The 14,926-nt window shown below is 33.7% G+C and overlaps 1 protein-coding gene across 2 annotated transcripts in view; it reads right to left on the minus strand.

Annotated features, from left to right (window-relative positions):
- Positions 1-2,802: 2,802 nt before the first annotated feature.
- The window catches only part of LOC111512330 (NACHT and WD repeat domain-containing protein 2), an 87,367-nt gene continuing 75,243 nt past the window's right edge, over positions 2,803-14,926 (minus strand). For both annotated transcript variants that reach the window (XM_074180821.1, XM_074180820.1), the window contains exons 17-21: positions 11,970-12,042; positions 11,770-11,906; positions 10,447-10,647; positions 9,617-9,751; positions 2,803-5,441 (exon numbers count right to left, since the gene is read on the minus strand). In XM_074180821.1, the coding sequence (XP_074036922.1) occupies positions 5,230-5,441; positions 9,617-9,751; positions 10,447-10,647; positions 11,770-11,906; positions 11,970-12,042 (758 nt within the window). In that variant the 3' untranslated portion in view covers positions 2,803-5,229. The remainder of the gene's footprint in view (positions 5,442-9,616; positions 9,752-10,446; positions 10,648-11,769; positions 11,907-11,969; positions 12,043-14,926) is intronic.

Here is a 14,926-nt window from a genome sequence, read left to right on the forward strand (position 1 = left end):
CATGTTTGTGATGTCATTGGAGGAAAATATGTTTGAATTTGAACTGGTATGGTATACATATAATTGATTTATTTTCTATTTGATATGGGTAAACTCGGTACGAGGCAAGATCTGAAAGCTCAATAATTCTATCAAAATTGCAACGTGCAACGTGAAAATTATAGAAGCCGCCAACTTTCAATATTCAAAGCAAATAAGTTATTTTGCGATTCACTGATACTCTCTTTGTTCAATTATGCAGATTCTATTTATGGTCTAATTTGACCCATTCAATATAATAATGGTAAATATTCATTTCCATGAATTCTCAATCATAATATAAATACATTAAATTCAAACATTACTAGATGGCAAAGTAAACAGGAAAATAATCAAAAAGTTCCAAGGAACCTGTCTTCGAGTATTTCGCAAGTTTACATTTTGTAATTCTGATTATGACATATTACAGAGTTTTATAGGAGAGCTAATTATATTACATACATAAAGTTATAACATAACAGAAAAATAAAGATCAGAAAGCTCAAAACTGCTGCCTCGAATCAATATTTGATGTTCATCGTTGAGCCTGAGGATATCTCATAAACTTCTGCTAATTTTAAGTTTGAATATTAACGACAAAAGAACATCTATCCAGTCTGCCTTCTTCTTATTGACATCGGCCCCTTTCGAAGCGGAATCATTCAAATGGTCATTTATCATCTCTTCATAAACAGATACCTCAAAATAACAAAAGTAATAACTTCAAGACAAGAAGTGAATTATTGGAAACTCAAATTGAAAAATTATTTCTCCCTTAATCTGCCCTGTTACTTCTTCATGATTGATATATTGAATCCATATATTATTTAATATGCACAGAGTTTTTATTGAGGTTCAATGGAGGAGGAATTCTTGTGATTATAAATATCACAAGAGTTGAAATTGGTTCTTTATTTTGATGAAAACCCTGAAGAATAATTGTTGTTATAAATTATGTGAAATAATAAAGACTTATTGCTAGATGAATTTCAATCATTATTTGATATTTAAGTATTATCTTGAATTTGAAACCGCACTAAGTCCGGCCGTACACAGTCGACACATTTGCAGTTGAGGCAACCACAACATTGTGGTCACGTTGACTGCACTTCGCGGTTGACCCAACCACATTTTTGTGGTCGACTTGCGGTCATATAAACCGCACTTGCAGTTGAGGCAACGGACATCAAAAATTTAATGTTGTGAGACCAATATATGAGAAAAAGTGCACCACGGTGTACGTGGTTGGGTACGACTACAAGTTTGTGATTAGTGTACGGCGCATGCCGCGATGACCACTCGGCGGAGATCAACAACTAGTTGACTACAGACGCCTGTTTTGACTTTTCTGAACGCCCGTGTACGTGTAGTACAGTATTTCTTATGGGCGTGTGGTCGATCCAACCGCAAAATGTGGCTGTGTACGGGCTCTCTAAGTGGTCCTTTGACACCATAAAGAGAAGATAGAATAGTATTTATTTCGCTCATCATACGTCAGGAAAATTCATTTATTATTTCTTATTTTCTGCAAAATTTTCTAAGTTTCATAGGGGGAGAGTTTTACTAATTTTTTCTAACGAATTCTGCTCCTCATTCAGGGAACCAAGTAATTTTTAAAAAACCTCGAGAATCCAGTGGGGTACGCGAAAAAGCACTGCCTTTCATAAAAAAGATCTTCATGATTAGAGTGTGCAAGATATTTCCCAAAAATCCTCACTTCCCAACCAAAATCAACCAGATTTTCTGCAGCGGTTGATTGAATGAAATATCATTTTCATTACATTTGAAGTAATTTGTTGATATTGGACAATTTCTGAAAGTCACCGATAAAGTGATCTGAATGTTTTTTCTATTGATCTGGAAGGTGACACCTGAAAAGTCTGAAAAGTGGTATCTTGATGTTTCTGCTGAGGATTAATATAACTTGTTACATATATAGCCAAGATTTTGATGTAAGTTACTGACTTAATTGTAAATTTTCGAACCATAAAGTTATATTTGTGGTGTCCTGTGGAATACGTTCTTGATTATATCATCATCAACATCTCAATCATAAGTGATTTTTAAATAAATGCATTCAGCTTTTAATAACAATACCTATTCATTCTCATTCTGCGAGCGCACAATTTCGAATAGACATAAGCATCTAGAAACAGCAGCCACTTTGATTGACATGTTGAGAGTATATGTACCTTAGCACTTCGCTTAATTTCTTGAATATTAGCTTTGGTTTGTTGAGATTTTTAGTATGTCAAATTAATATATTTCCTTCTGCTTATTCTAATGATTTTTTTCTGTCACTTGAATATTTATTTTAGATTATATTATATTTTGTTTCATTAAAAAACTGACAAAACTTTTGGAATACTGGATCTGCATGGATATATGGTACCTTCTCATCCAGAAAAAATAGAGCAACAAGAGACATAATTTTATTACATTTATTTTTACACAAGAATCACAACATATAAATATAATATTTCAATAAATCAATATTGTTCCGCATACCAGATGGGAATATATTTCATATTTTTAATCAAAGTATCAAGGAGATGTTACACTAAACATTAGGTAACAGCTGTCGAATAGGTTATTCCATTGGGGAAATAAACTTTATATATATATGTTCAAAACGTATCGCTGCAAAACAGAAACGATTTGAAATCAACATTGAAGAATGAATTTGGGATATTTCTACAATTGTAAATATATTCGTGTATTCATTGATCATTGCTGCAAAAAACACAATTGTGCCAATAGGTAGGCTTTCCCATAGGATGAATAAGTCTTGTGTCTACAAAATAACTAAAATTGATTTACTCATCTGCATTACAAATATTAGTTTCGAATATGCCGTTTTGAATGTGGCTTTTAGTGAATCTCAGTCATCACTTATTCATACTGAATATATTTAGCAATCAAATGAATTCACAATCAAGTACATAACCCTCTTTCCATTAATTTTGTTTGTTCATGCATTTTAGAAGGAAATATAGATAATGAGATATTGTTCCTTCAACTGACATTTCAACTATTTCCAGACTTGGAATATTTATGTGATAATCATTTCTAGAAAATGTTTGAAACTCGGTAATAATGAAAACAGTTTTATCTGAAACCAGCACAGATAACCGTGTATTTTCATTCTGGATTTTCCGAAGGGACAATATTTCATTTCTTTCACATCGAATGAAATTATCTAATAGATCTGAAACCAGCACAGACCACTACATTCTTAGTTCTATTTAGATGAAGAATGACAATTGAGTGAAAGAAGTAGTGGAGTTGCTTGCATCATTTTAGCGTCAAACAAATGCCATTACTTGTGCTCTTTCAATTTTTCATAAATATTTTTCTCCTGACTACTGACAAGCAAAAATCATCACATAATGAGCTTATGCTTATATCAATTAGCGGATTGATATACATCTGAAGTATTTCTTTTATGTTGTATAATTTTGACTTTCTTCTTCTCCACGGAATATTTCTGATATTGTAATAGGTTAAAAATTGCCCGCCTATTATTAATCACCTTGTAGTATATCAAATTGCTTCCCACAAAAGTGAAAACAGGACAGAACACTGAATGTTTTATAAAAAAATTTGAATAATCGAAGGAACTGTAGATACATTATTTCGACCATTGAACAGAGGTTCTTTAAAACATATTGATAGTTTTAACTTGCAAATATTCTATACTGATGTTTTTTTCGTAATATTGGATGCCCTATTCTTTCTATCATTCAACTAACAAAATTTATAGAACTTCTGAGTTATGACTGTATTCGAATAACGACATATTTACCGATCGATATACCTTTTTGAAAACATATAGATTCCCACATTAACTGTTTCTAGTCTCTCATTGAACTGATTCAAATATCCATTGTGAGATTTTCAATTAACAGTTATTAAAACCGCAATACGTGTTTCCCTACACGATAGTATCCTCAGGCGTGTTAATACTTACACGTGTTGCGATTTTTTAAACTGTTTAGTGAAAATCTCACAATACGTTTTTCTTGATTACGTTATGGTTTTTCGAATAGTGGCCAATTCCATCACATATTTTATTGAACTGAAATTGTGTTCTGAGGAGTTCTTTCATGTGCAACTTGTTGGTGCAATAATTCAGTATATGAAGCTGATGAGAGTTTTTTGAGTAAGATGATGCAAGCAAATTAAACGGATTTTTCTCTAGACAATTTAGTCACAAAAAGGTTCAGTGAGTGACAAAAGGTTCAGTGAGAATTTCTTAATGGATTTATACTTTACTTTTATCCACTTCCATGTAATTCTGTTTTACTAATTAATATAGGGATGGGTCATCATTTCGAAGTGAAATCATCTCGATAGGGATAGAGAGTCAGAGAAGAACAACTCATAAGTAATGTTTTATTACTTTCTCACTTCAATGTCGATGATATGAAATTCAGTTTATTTTTTATGTGACAAGTTTACTCTGTTCCCAAAAATCTTATTTTTTTGTGTATTTATTACTTTGCATTTACGAACGATTCTTATATATTGTTGAGATCATCCAATCATATCTTTCCTTAAAAAAGATCACCACCAAATCTAGAGAAAATATTTCGAATTTACTATGTGTAATGTACCTAAATTTACAAATGCCTGTTAGCCTGAAAAATGCACCCAGTGTTTATTGATTATGATTCAAAGGAGTACTAGAATTCAACATTCGTAGTTTCATTAGTTTGAGTGATACTTTGAGAGTTCCTCTTTGACAAAGAAAAGTATACTGAGATAATGGGTCTATAAAACTTTTCTAAAATGAAAATAAAAACAGGAAAATTACTTACAAAGTGTAATAGGAATTCAATTCGAAAAGAATGCGAAAAAAATCATTCTGAATAAGAGTTTCTGTCTTCCTTGAAAAAACAGTTTCCTCTTTTTTTGATATGATAGACGGTGGATGTCCTGCTTCTATACAGAAAAAAAAATAACAACTTAATTTTCTTTAACACAAATTTCCAATCAACATGTATAATTTCCATTATGAATCTCTCTGAACCTACTGTTTCTATCGCTATTGACTTTCCGTAAACATACTGTCTTCAGCCAATTTCTTCTTATCTTTTTTCTCACGGGATAACCTACTTGGGTTTGGTATTCTTAAGATATCCTCCTTCAAATCACTACACTAGTAAAATTGAGGGGTTTAGTTTAATCGCAAAAAGTAATAGACCCTGGTCAGCAACAGTCTTGCAAGTTGAAGCTTTTGCCTGCATTTTCTTCGTCTCCGTACGTTTCGGTTTCGGGCGTGTCGGGAACGTTTGGCCCCTTCAGCTGAAGGGTTACTAGGTCTTTGCACCCTTCCAAGGCGAGAACGACGAACCTCCCGTTAGAAGATATTTCGCAGGCGGTGATTTTGGATTCGGGGGTATATACAGCTATCAAGTCACCTGAAAAAGTATGTTTATCTGTATTATCGGGTTGAAGAGATATTCCCAACTTGCGAATGTTTCAAAATATTGTTGCAAACCATCCCCTGAAAAAAAAAAAATATCGCTGGCCGACGCTGGTTTCTCCCTATCTAGTGCCAACGATTATGGACATACAGGATTGCTTACTTACATATATCGCCATATTAAACAAGCGCCGAATAGATGTGACGTAACACTGGTGACACTTTTAGTAGTTGCCATAAGACTGTGTGTTATTTTAACATTTTTTGAGGATTATTTTCGGACAGTATTACATTGTTTTTGTTTATTGTGATTAAATTTTTATTTAACTATACAAATTAGGTTTCTGAAACAATGAGTTTGTTATTGTGAAAGTCGTATTTTTTGTGCTTTTGGACATTTTTTAAACTGGTGTAACGAGTAGACGCCATATAAGACTCTGTTATTTTCCTTCCTTTTGAGGTTTGTTTTTTGCCATTGTGGAACTTTTTTTTGTTTTTTGAACATTTTTAAATTAAATTAAGGTATAAAAATTGAAAATATTCACATTTTTGTAAATAATAGTAATAATTGTCTAACCATTAAATAACCTTGTAATTTTTAGTTAAAATGCCTGGTCGTATTTGTGCAGTGTCAACTTGTAAAAGCAATCAGTTGACTTTAAAGAACAGTGTTGTTACTGGTGTAATATTTCACTCTTTTCCTATTGCTAAGTATATGGTTTCCACAACTTTGCAAGAAGAATGGATTCGTCGTTGCAAAAGAGGGGATAAATTCACTCTTAAAAATGGATTTTCTCAAATTAGAAGCCGTGGTCCAAATGAAATTGAAATTAACGCAGACACGATTTTAGAGCAGATAGTAGGATCAAATTGCAGTAGTGCATTTTCATATCTAGTAGTTCTGATATTTCTACTAACATTCCTTCAACTTCAAATACAAATATTCCAGAAATAACACAGGACTCTTTAGAATATATTGCTGGATACTTTGCTAACAAGCATAAAAATGATCTACCTGGTTTGGGCGATTATACTTATAAAATGAAAGCAGAAGATCATAATTATAATATACCTTCTTGGGTCCAGCAACTTTCATCAGGAGGTCTTATTAAACCCACAGATAATTGGTTAGAAAAAATTAAAAAGTGGAACAAGCTTTTCGAAAAACATCATTTAAATGAATTTAGAAAAGAACTAGGAGTTGTAAAAACTCTTTCAAAAAGAATTGCAAATATTATTTTTGAATTTTGCAAACTGAGAACAATTATCAGAATGGAATATAACAACTTAAAGGCCGACGAAAATAGGTCACTCAAAAGAAAAAAAATAAACAACTCTGATAATAGAAAAAAAATCGAAATTAAAGTAATACATTAGTCCTTCAAATTTATTTTTCTACATTCATGCAAAAAAAATTATATCAAATATATTTAGTGGTTGAAGTAGTTCCTTTTTGCTCTAATGTAGTATTATAATACATTAACATACTAATTTATTGATATATTAATATATTAAATTCTCATTTTCTTAATAAAAAATAAAAACCGTATCATGTATTTTCTGTCAGATAAATAAAAAAAGTTGTTACACCTATAAACAATTTATTACTTATATATTTTTGATTATCAAGCGTTTATTATAAAAGATGGAACAAAAAGTTATGAAATTTTTTTTAGATAATACTATTATCTAAAACAAAGTTCAATACAAAATTTTTGGGGGAGTTACAGTTTTCACGAAAATAATAAAAAAACTGATGAAACCTCTTACTTTTGAAAGGGCAAAATAGCTCGCCCTATTATCCACAAAAGAAAAATTTTCACTTAGTATTAATCCATTTATATTAAGTATTCAATCCTTTATAAAAATAATATTTTAATTTACATGAAATTTGTTTATTTTAATTTAAAAATGCAGTACCGAATCAATCCAGAGTCACCACTGTTACGTCACGAGATCACGTGACGTGTCTAACAAAACTGCAAAAGTAAGCAATCCTGTATCGTTGATCTAGTGCTACCTAGTCAAGGTCGCGCTCAGGCCCGCTTGTGTCTCTCTTTCTCTCGAGATCTCTGGAATACTGCGTCTTTTCGAGAATTATTCCACCGTCTTCCAAGACTTCTTTCTAGTTATATGAGCATTACCGCGATGTAGGAGAGTCAGTCTAGTTCGGAAAGTGTGTGCGGATTGAGCGGAGTGCGGTTCTGAAGTTCAGTTACAGTTTTTATGATGTATTGACAGTGTAGTAGAGAAATACAGTTGAGTTCAATTGTACAGTGTAGTCAATTATTGTCAAATTACGGGAAAAACGCAACAATATGAATTGATGGATACACATCACAACATATTATTATTCTTTCGACATTTGCAGTTGCAGTTGGATACAAAATAACTCCCTGTCACTACGAAACACCACCATGGAGTTGTAATACGATTTCCTAAAGCAATGCAATTCATTTTGAGCAATTATTTCGCTATTGACACATTTTCAATTGTTTTATGAAAGCCAAGCCCAGCTAATGCCACGATGAACATTGAATTATATATGTTTTGACCCACGATTATTTCATCGTGAGTATGAATACTTAATACACACAAGAATTATATTAACTCTTATGAAAAGATAGGATGAGAAAAATAACTGGCAAGATCTATTGTAGACAAGGCAAGATTTATTCTGACTGTACTCTTACACTGTTCAAAACGTGACGAATTGATTTTACAAATTTCCCTAGGTATTTAGAGATGTGTTTAGCATCGTCATTGTATGGAGAGGTTCGAATTAACATAGGTAGGAAAAGTCATAATAGCGGGTATGTCCCAAGATGAGGGACACAAGGGACAATAAAGGAATTGAAAATCTAGCTATTTGTAGTGTACAATATTTACATGGAAATAGACTTGAATATACGGGTTGCTTAGGTAAAGCTATTTGGGAATATTGAAAGACCCATACATTAGAAGACCAACTGAAAAACCCCGACTGGGAGACCCTTGAGAATAACTTGAACAATATTAGTTTAAAATACCTAAAATAAAAATAATGCCATAAAACAATCTGCTTTCTTATAGAAATTTTAGAGCTGGTGACTCTAGGCTTAATACTAAATTCACAATTCACTTGAAAAAATAATAATTTCGATAGCAAGATTTTGAGACCGAACCATATCCGACATTTGTGCAAGTTACTTCACGAAGGAAATTCTTTCAAATGTTTTTGTCATTCTTTCAATAATAAGACATCAATGTAGTTATCATGTACAGACCGGTTTCGGAGTGTCCGGTGTAGGACTGTCCCATCACAAACGGTGTGTGGGATTGCGAAAGAATTGACGTCAGAACTGGCGTCAGCTTCCTTGCGGTTTTTGATGGTTTAAAAAGTATTGGAAAGGTCAAAAAGCTTGGGAAGTAGGTGCCCCATGATTTGAAAGATCGGTAAAAAATGTTAGTTTCGAGGAATGTTCTTCTTTGCTTTTGCGCAACCAAAACGATTCTGTTTTGGATCGGATCGTCACGTGTAATGGAAAGTGGATCCTCTACGACAGCAGGAGACGTTTAGGACAGATGTTGGACACTGATGAACCACCCAGGTACTGCGAATAAAATACACCAAAAAAATCATGGTTACTGTATGGTGGTCAACGAATGGTGTGATTCACTATAACTTTCTGTAACCGGGCCAAACCATAACAGCAGAGTCCTATAGTGAGGAAATCGACGAAATATACCAAAAATTGCATCGGCAGCCGGAACGGGTCAACAGAAGAGGTCCGATCCTTCTCCACGACAACGCCTGTTCGCACGTTTCACAAATCACCTTCAAAAATTGAACGAATTGCCGTCCCTAGACCTCTCGCCAAAGCAACTACCATATTTTCAAGCACATTGATAACTTTCTCACCGGCGGAAACTCCGCCAATCAGGATCAGGCAAAAACGGCCTTCGTCGACATTATCGAATCCTGAGCACCCAATTTCTTTGCTGATGAAATTAATCAACATGTGTTACGTTGGCAAAAGTACACTAATTCAAACGGCGTTTACTTCGAGATATTACAGTTTAAAGTAGACTCATAAAAACAGACAACTTTTGAAACAGCCCAATATATATCTAACTGATATTTATGCACTATTATAAATGAATCAGATTCGTTTGGAAATAATACGTTACCTTTATTCAAGTCCCAAATTCTTATCGATCTATCTCTGCATTCTGAATCTCTAGAGAGACATATCGCTCCCGTTGGATCCAGTTTCAGAGAACAAACTGGAGAAGTGTGTCCACTCAATGACCATCGACAATTTCCTGAAAATAATTGTTTTGTTATCACTTGAGTTTAGAAAACACTCTAGAGTTCAAACAAAATGATAATATTGTTGTAAATCATGCCCGAAAAAAATAACACTGGCCGCCACTGATAGCCATAAACCAATGGTGACGTAGCTAAGAGTGCGCGAATGTACGATGATTCACCGCCACTCTAGAAGCAGCGAGAATAATCTACTGAATTCGACGGAATTTCGGCGAAATTTTCTAGTGCATTCGATTACGATATAAAAACGCTAGCCGTGAGCATATCGACACAGTCAAGTGGACGTTACAGTGCGGTACGCGAAGTGATCTAGTAAGGCGATAGACATTCAAATAACAGTTGAAGTTTTAGTTGAAGTGTTTGTTGTATTCAAAGTGAAATAAAGTTGAGTTTGATTATTCAGTATAGTTAATTATTGGTGAACCCACGGGGAAAAACGTAACAATATTATATTTTAAGCTGCCATAGACAGCTTAAAATAGCTGTCGCTATCTAAAGCTGCAACCCTTTTTAAATCGTCAATCAAATAGTTAACGTATCAAAAAAATCTCGAGTATTATTGGGTGAGTGCGATGTGGTTTGTACAGAGGGCCTGTCAGTCACCCTTAAGAGAGTGACGACAAAACACTAGACATCAACATAACAAAAACCTCTTCCAAATACACAGTGATCTACATGTAAAACTTACCAGTTATAAGATCCCAAACAAGAATTCTCGCATCTTCGAGTCCTGATATTACACAACCTCCTTGCGAGCTTATTTCTAAGGAGACCGTGTTACAAGATGGCTTCCATTTCTTGAATAGTGTGCCGCTTTGTAAATCGTATACAACGATGAAATTCGGATTGGGTTCAGCAATCTCGTAACAAACACAGCAAACATAGTTACCTGAAAAATAATAATGACAGTATGATTCATTTGAATAATACGGAGTCTGGTAATAAAATAAGGTGAGTTTTCATTTCATAGGTTTCTTCAATCTTGGGAACAGAAAAAAGTCGCAGGAAGCCAAATCTTGTGAATACGGTGGCTGAAGCACGATTACGGTGTTGTTTTTGAGCAAAGATTAGGAACAAACATAGTTGGCAACTCCAACTAAAACTGCCGAAACACTCAAAACTTGTATAAAAAAACATGGCACGAACGATGCTGAAAAAAGTGACAAATATACTGAAGACAATGATGACACAGATGATGGCCCTGAATGCTTTTACTGTGGTGAAGTTTGGTCTGAATCAAAACATGAAGATGGTTGGATACAGTGTTCCAGTTGTCAGCGGTGGGCCAATAAAGCGTGCTTTGTTTGTCATGACAACGATGATATCTTTCAGTGTGAATTTTGTTCCTAAGAATATTTTCTATTGCAATTATGAATGAACCAATACAAATGAAGAGGTTGTTACTTATATTCTATAGATTGATAACTAAGAGTTGATTTAATTTGTTATTAATGAATACTTGAGAAGAAGCTAACAAGTTAAGACTTGATTTTTGCAATGAATATAAAAAGCTGATAATAAGTAAATGATGACTGTTTATGATAAATGAACGTAAGTAAGATTATGAAAAATAAAAGACTGTTGCTTGTTGTGAATTAATATGTAGCATTAGAATACTTTTTAAAAACTTTAATGAAACTGTTGTCTCAGTTACTTAAATATTTTTTCCATGCAAAATTTCAATAAATATGATAACATAATTTGGATGTTATATTTGAAGTAGGCCACTTTTCCCGTTTATGAATTTGTATATGCCATTTTACTCGACCTGGATAGGTAAAGTGGTCAAATTTCCATTTCGACTTCAATCTTAAATTTGGCTAAAATTATCAGAATATTGGTCTGTAAACAATATAATATCGAGACTCAATAAGTACACGGATAATAATAAACAAACAAACTGTAAAAAGGTTGATATTTATTCGGTTGGCGTGGGCTTAAAGCTTAGGGTGGCCACTTTACCCTACCTTCCCCTACGAATAGCTATTCTCGAATATAATTTACATCTTACCTTCATATGTGATTGCTGCTAGCGAGGTGATGAAGTGATGATGAGGAATTCTAAGATCATACAGTAACTTTCTGGACTTGAGGTTCCACACCAGTAACGGAAAAGGTTTTTGGGTTTCGTCGCCACATACAAGAACTCTGAAAAATATTATCGAATAGTTTTCACTTGTAGATTTTTGGGTTATTCCCAAATTTATTTACCTTCCGTCCCCCGAAACCAGCAGGGAATTGAGAAAGCGGTCTTCACCAGCTTTGAATGTGGTGACGCAATCACCTTCAAAAAGGAAATGATAATATATTATAGAATTTATCGATGTATAATGGAATAATAATGACAATCAGTATTATTAATATAATTATTATTATTATAACAAATATTCACTGTTCACTGTATAAGAATATCTAACCCAAATTGTATTCCAGTAAAAGAGTAATAAAAGACAAAATGGGGTTAACATTGACTAATTCGTATCTCTCAAAGTAAAAACTTGTGCGAACTAAGGACTGTCCAGTATAATGCCAAAATATTTAATCTTTCAGCTACGGCTGTATCGGTTATTTTTATTTGATAGTCCGGCAATGAAATATCATAACTGCTAAAGGATAAATAGAAAGTGTTTCCAAATTTAATGAATAAAAGTCTGAAATGAAAACACATTTTCCTAATCTTCTTCCAATTTCAGTTTCGAGTGGAACAGGTTATTATCTTCACAGAATAAAAATGTGTCATCGGCAAAGCTTATAATTTTAGAGTGAGTATCCAATGGAAAAAGTTATTCAAATACATATTGAAAACGATTGGTCCCAGTACCGTTCCTTAGGGTACACCGCACAATAAAATTCATTCTCCACTGAGTTTATCGCCTATTCTCACTCGTTGCTTTCTATTTGTGAGGTAACTTTTGGAAAGATCTTGTGCAATACCTCGTATCCCAATATTTTCTAAAGTATTGAGTAGCTTGGTGTGGTCAACTGAGACAAACATATCTCTTGAATCCAAAAAAACACCAATAGATGGCTTGGATTTATTCAGACATTTCACACAGTTTATTCTTTTCAAGAAATGAGTTCAGTTTTTAAAATTTTAGCTAGGTTCGATATCAATGATATATACATGAGGTCGTAACTTTGAAGGTGGGATTTCCAGCGTGAGGATCGATTCGACATTCACAATAGTGCCGAATTACTGATTCTAATCAACGGATTACTGTCTGATCTCCCTATCTATTAACATATTATATGTTGATGTGTCGTAAGTATTAGGAACAGTTGTGGAAAAATGAAGAAGGTTCCTGATTAATTATCTAGAAATGATTCGAAATGAATCGATTAGACTTCAAAAACTCGTCGACTTCTTCAAAGAGTCAGTATGATTCACTAAGGAAAGTGAAAAATAGCTGAATAGTACCATCTCATCCACAAAAAAAATAAACCTACTTATAAATTACCTACACCAATCTAGATGTTTGAATATAGGTTGCGTATTTACCTCTGATTTTATTATTCTCATTATTTTCTTCTCCTCACTCAAGTGTTTTTTGATAAAAAGTTTTTGTTTGTAGAAGATATTTATTATTGAAATCGAGATATTACTGTGCTGGTCTTCATTTTGTGAATGAATCGCGTACCTCCCCTTATACGATATTCCGTCAAAAACGCTGAACAAGCTACCAAGTGACACAAGATTGGTGTTTCTTTAAAACCCGACATGATGGGAGCTCAATTCGGTTCAATTCAAAATCTTTGCCGTCTCTGTTTACCAAAATCAGGTAATACATCCAAATTCATGTCACAGGAAATGCAGTCCAAGTACATTGTTACTTAACAACATAATCACATAATATACAAAGTGACAATTTGAAAACTTACAATGGATATATCTTAGCAACCAAATGAAATATAAGAAATCGCTGAAAACCACTTCCATAATAGCGAGGGGGAAATAAAATGATGTAATAGCTAACTTGTTTTCACTTACCCCCTCGCCCTCAGCCACCCCAACTTTATAGTCTTGAGTAGCAACCCCCTACTTGTGATACTTTATCTCGAAGCTCTTGAGAAAGGCTCTTCAGTGGTACCCTACACTATTTATTCAAATTGAGATTTTATTTTCTATTAATAATTGAAGAAATGTTCAAAATGATACTCATTTTTTTCAGGTCAACAGATGTCAGGTGGGCTCAAAAAAATCTGGAAGAGATAGGTCGGGGGATCTAGGAGGCCATTCAATAGGACCTCTTCTTCCAATCCAATAATCAGCATTATTATTATCTAACCATGGTCTAACTGGAACAACATAATGGACCAATAATTGCATCTCTCATAATACCAGCCCAAACATGAACTTTTCCGGGGTATTGCGTATGCACTTCTCTAAATAGTCGTAGGTTCTCGTCACTCCAGTAACGACAGTTTTGTTTATTTCCGTGCCCATTTGAATAAAAAGTGCACTCAGCGGTAAAGCGAATATTTTTCATGAGCCAAGGCTCGGCGATAATTCTAGCTGTCGTAAATTCACAAAATTCTATTCTTCTGTCGGGGTCACCGTCACCAAATTTTTGAAGGATTTACATTATATATGTAATTTAAGTACTTTCCTTACAGATTCGCGGGAAAACCCGGTTACTGTAGTACCTGACGAGTCGATGAAGTATGATTCATTGCAAACTGTCCGAGTATTTCAATTTGCGTTGCTTCGTCCAGTAATCTTGGTCGGTCCTTTTTTTTTAACACGCTTTTATTAGCTTCACCTATATGTATGTATGTATGTTTGCTTGTTAGTAACTCTCAATCTCGGGATAATAATAATAATAATAATAAATGTTTTTATTGCTACACAAAAAGCAGTTACAAAGAACAAGGTTGATTGATGTTATGTAGCAAATGGCATCGTTCGCTCTTCTATCTTCTGAGAAAGATAGAATAGCGCTCTTCCACGCAACCACGTCAAGGGACCAGTGACAAAAACTGGTCCCTCCAGAAGAAAAAAGAATATACCTTCTCATAAACATAGTACAACTGAAAAAGAATATACATATAAATATAAATAAAAATAATAATTATGTCACAAAGTGCAATGAATGTCACATAAGTTCATCAATGTATCAGAAGTCTATTGCTAAAGTACCATCCAACAAAAGACTTTTAACCTTTTTCTT

The sequence above is a fragment of the Leptinotarsa decemlineata genome, unplaced genomic scaffold (genome assembly GCF_025532065.1).
Source record: "Leptinotarsa decemlineata unplaced genomic scaffold, Ldec_3_MD MMD2_tig00026307_RagTag_RagTag, whole genome shotgun sequence".
NCBI classification, from domain to species: domain Eukaryota; kingdom Metazoa; phylum Arthropoda; class Insecta; order Coleoptera; family Chrysomelidae; genus Leptinotarsa; species Leptinotarsa decemlineata.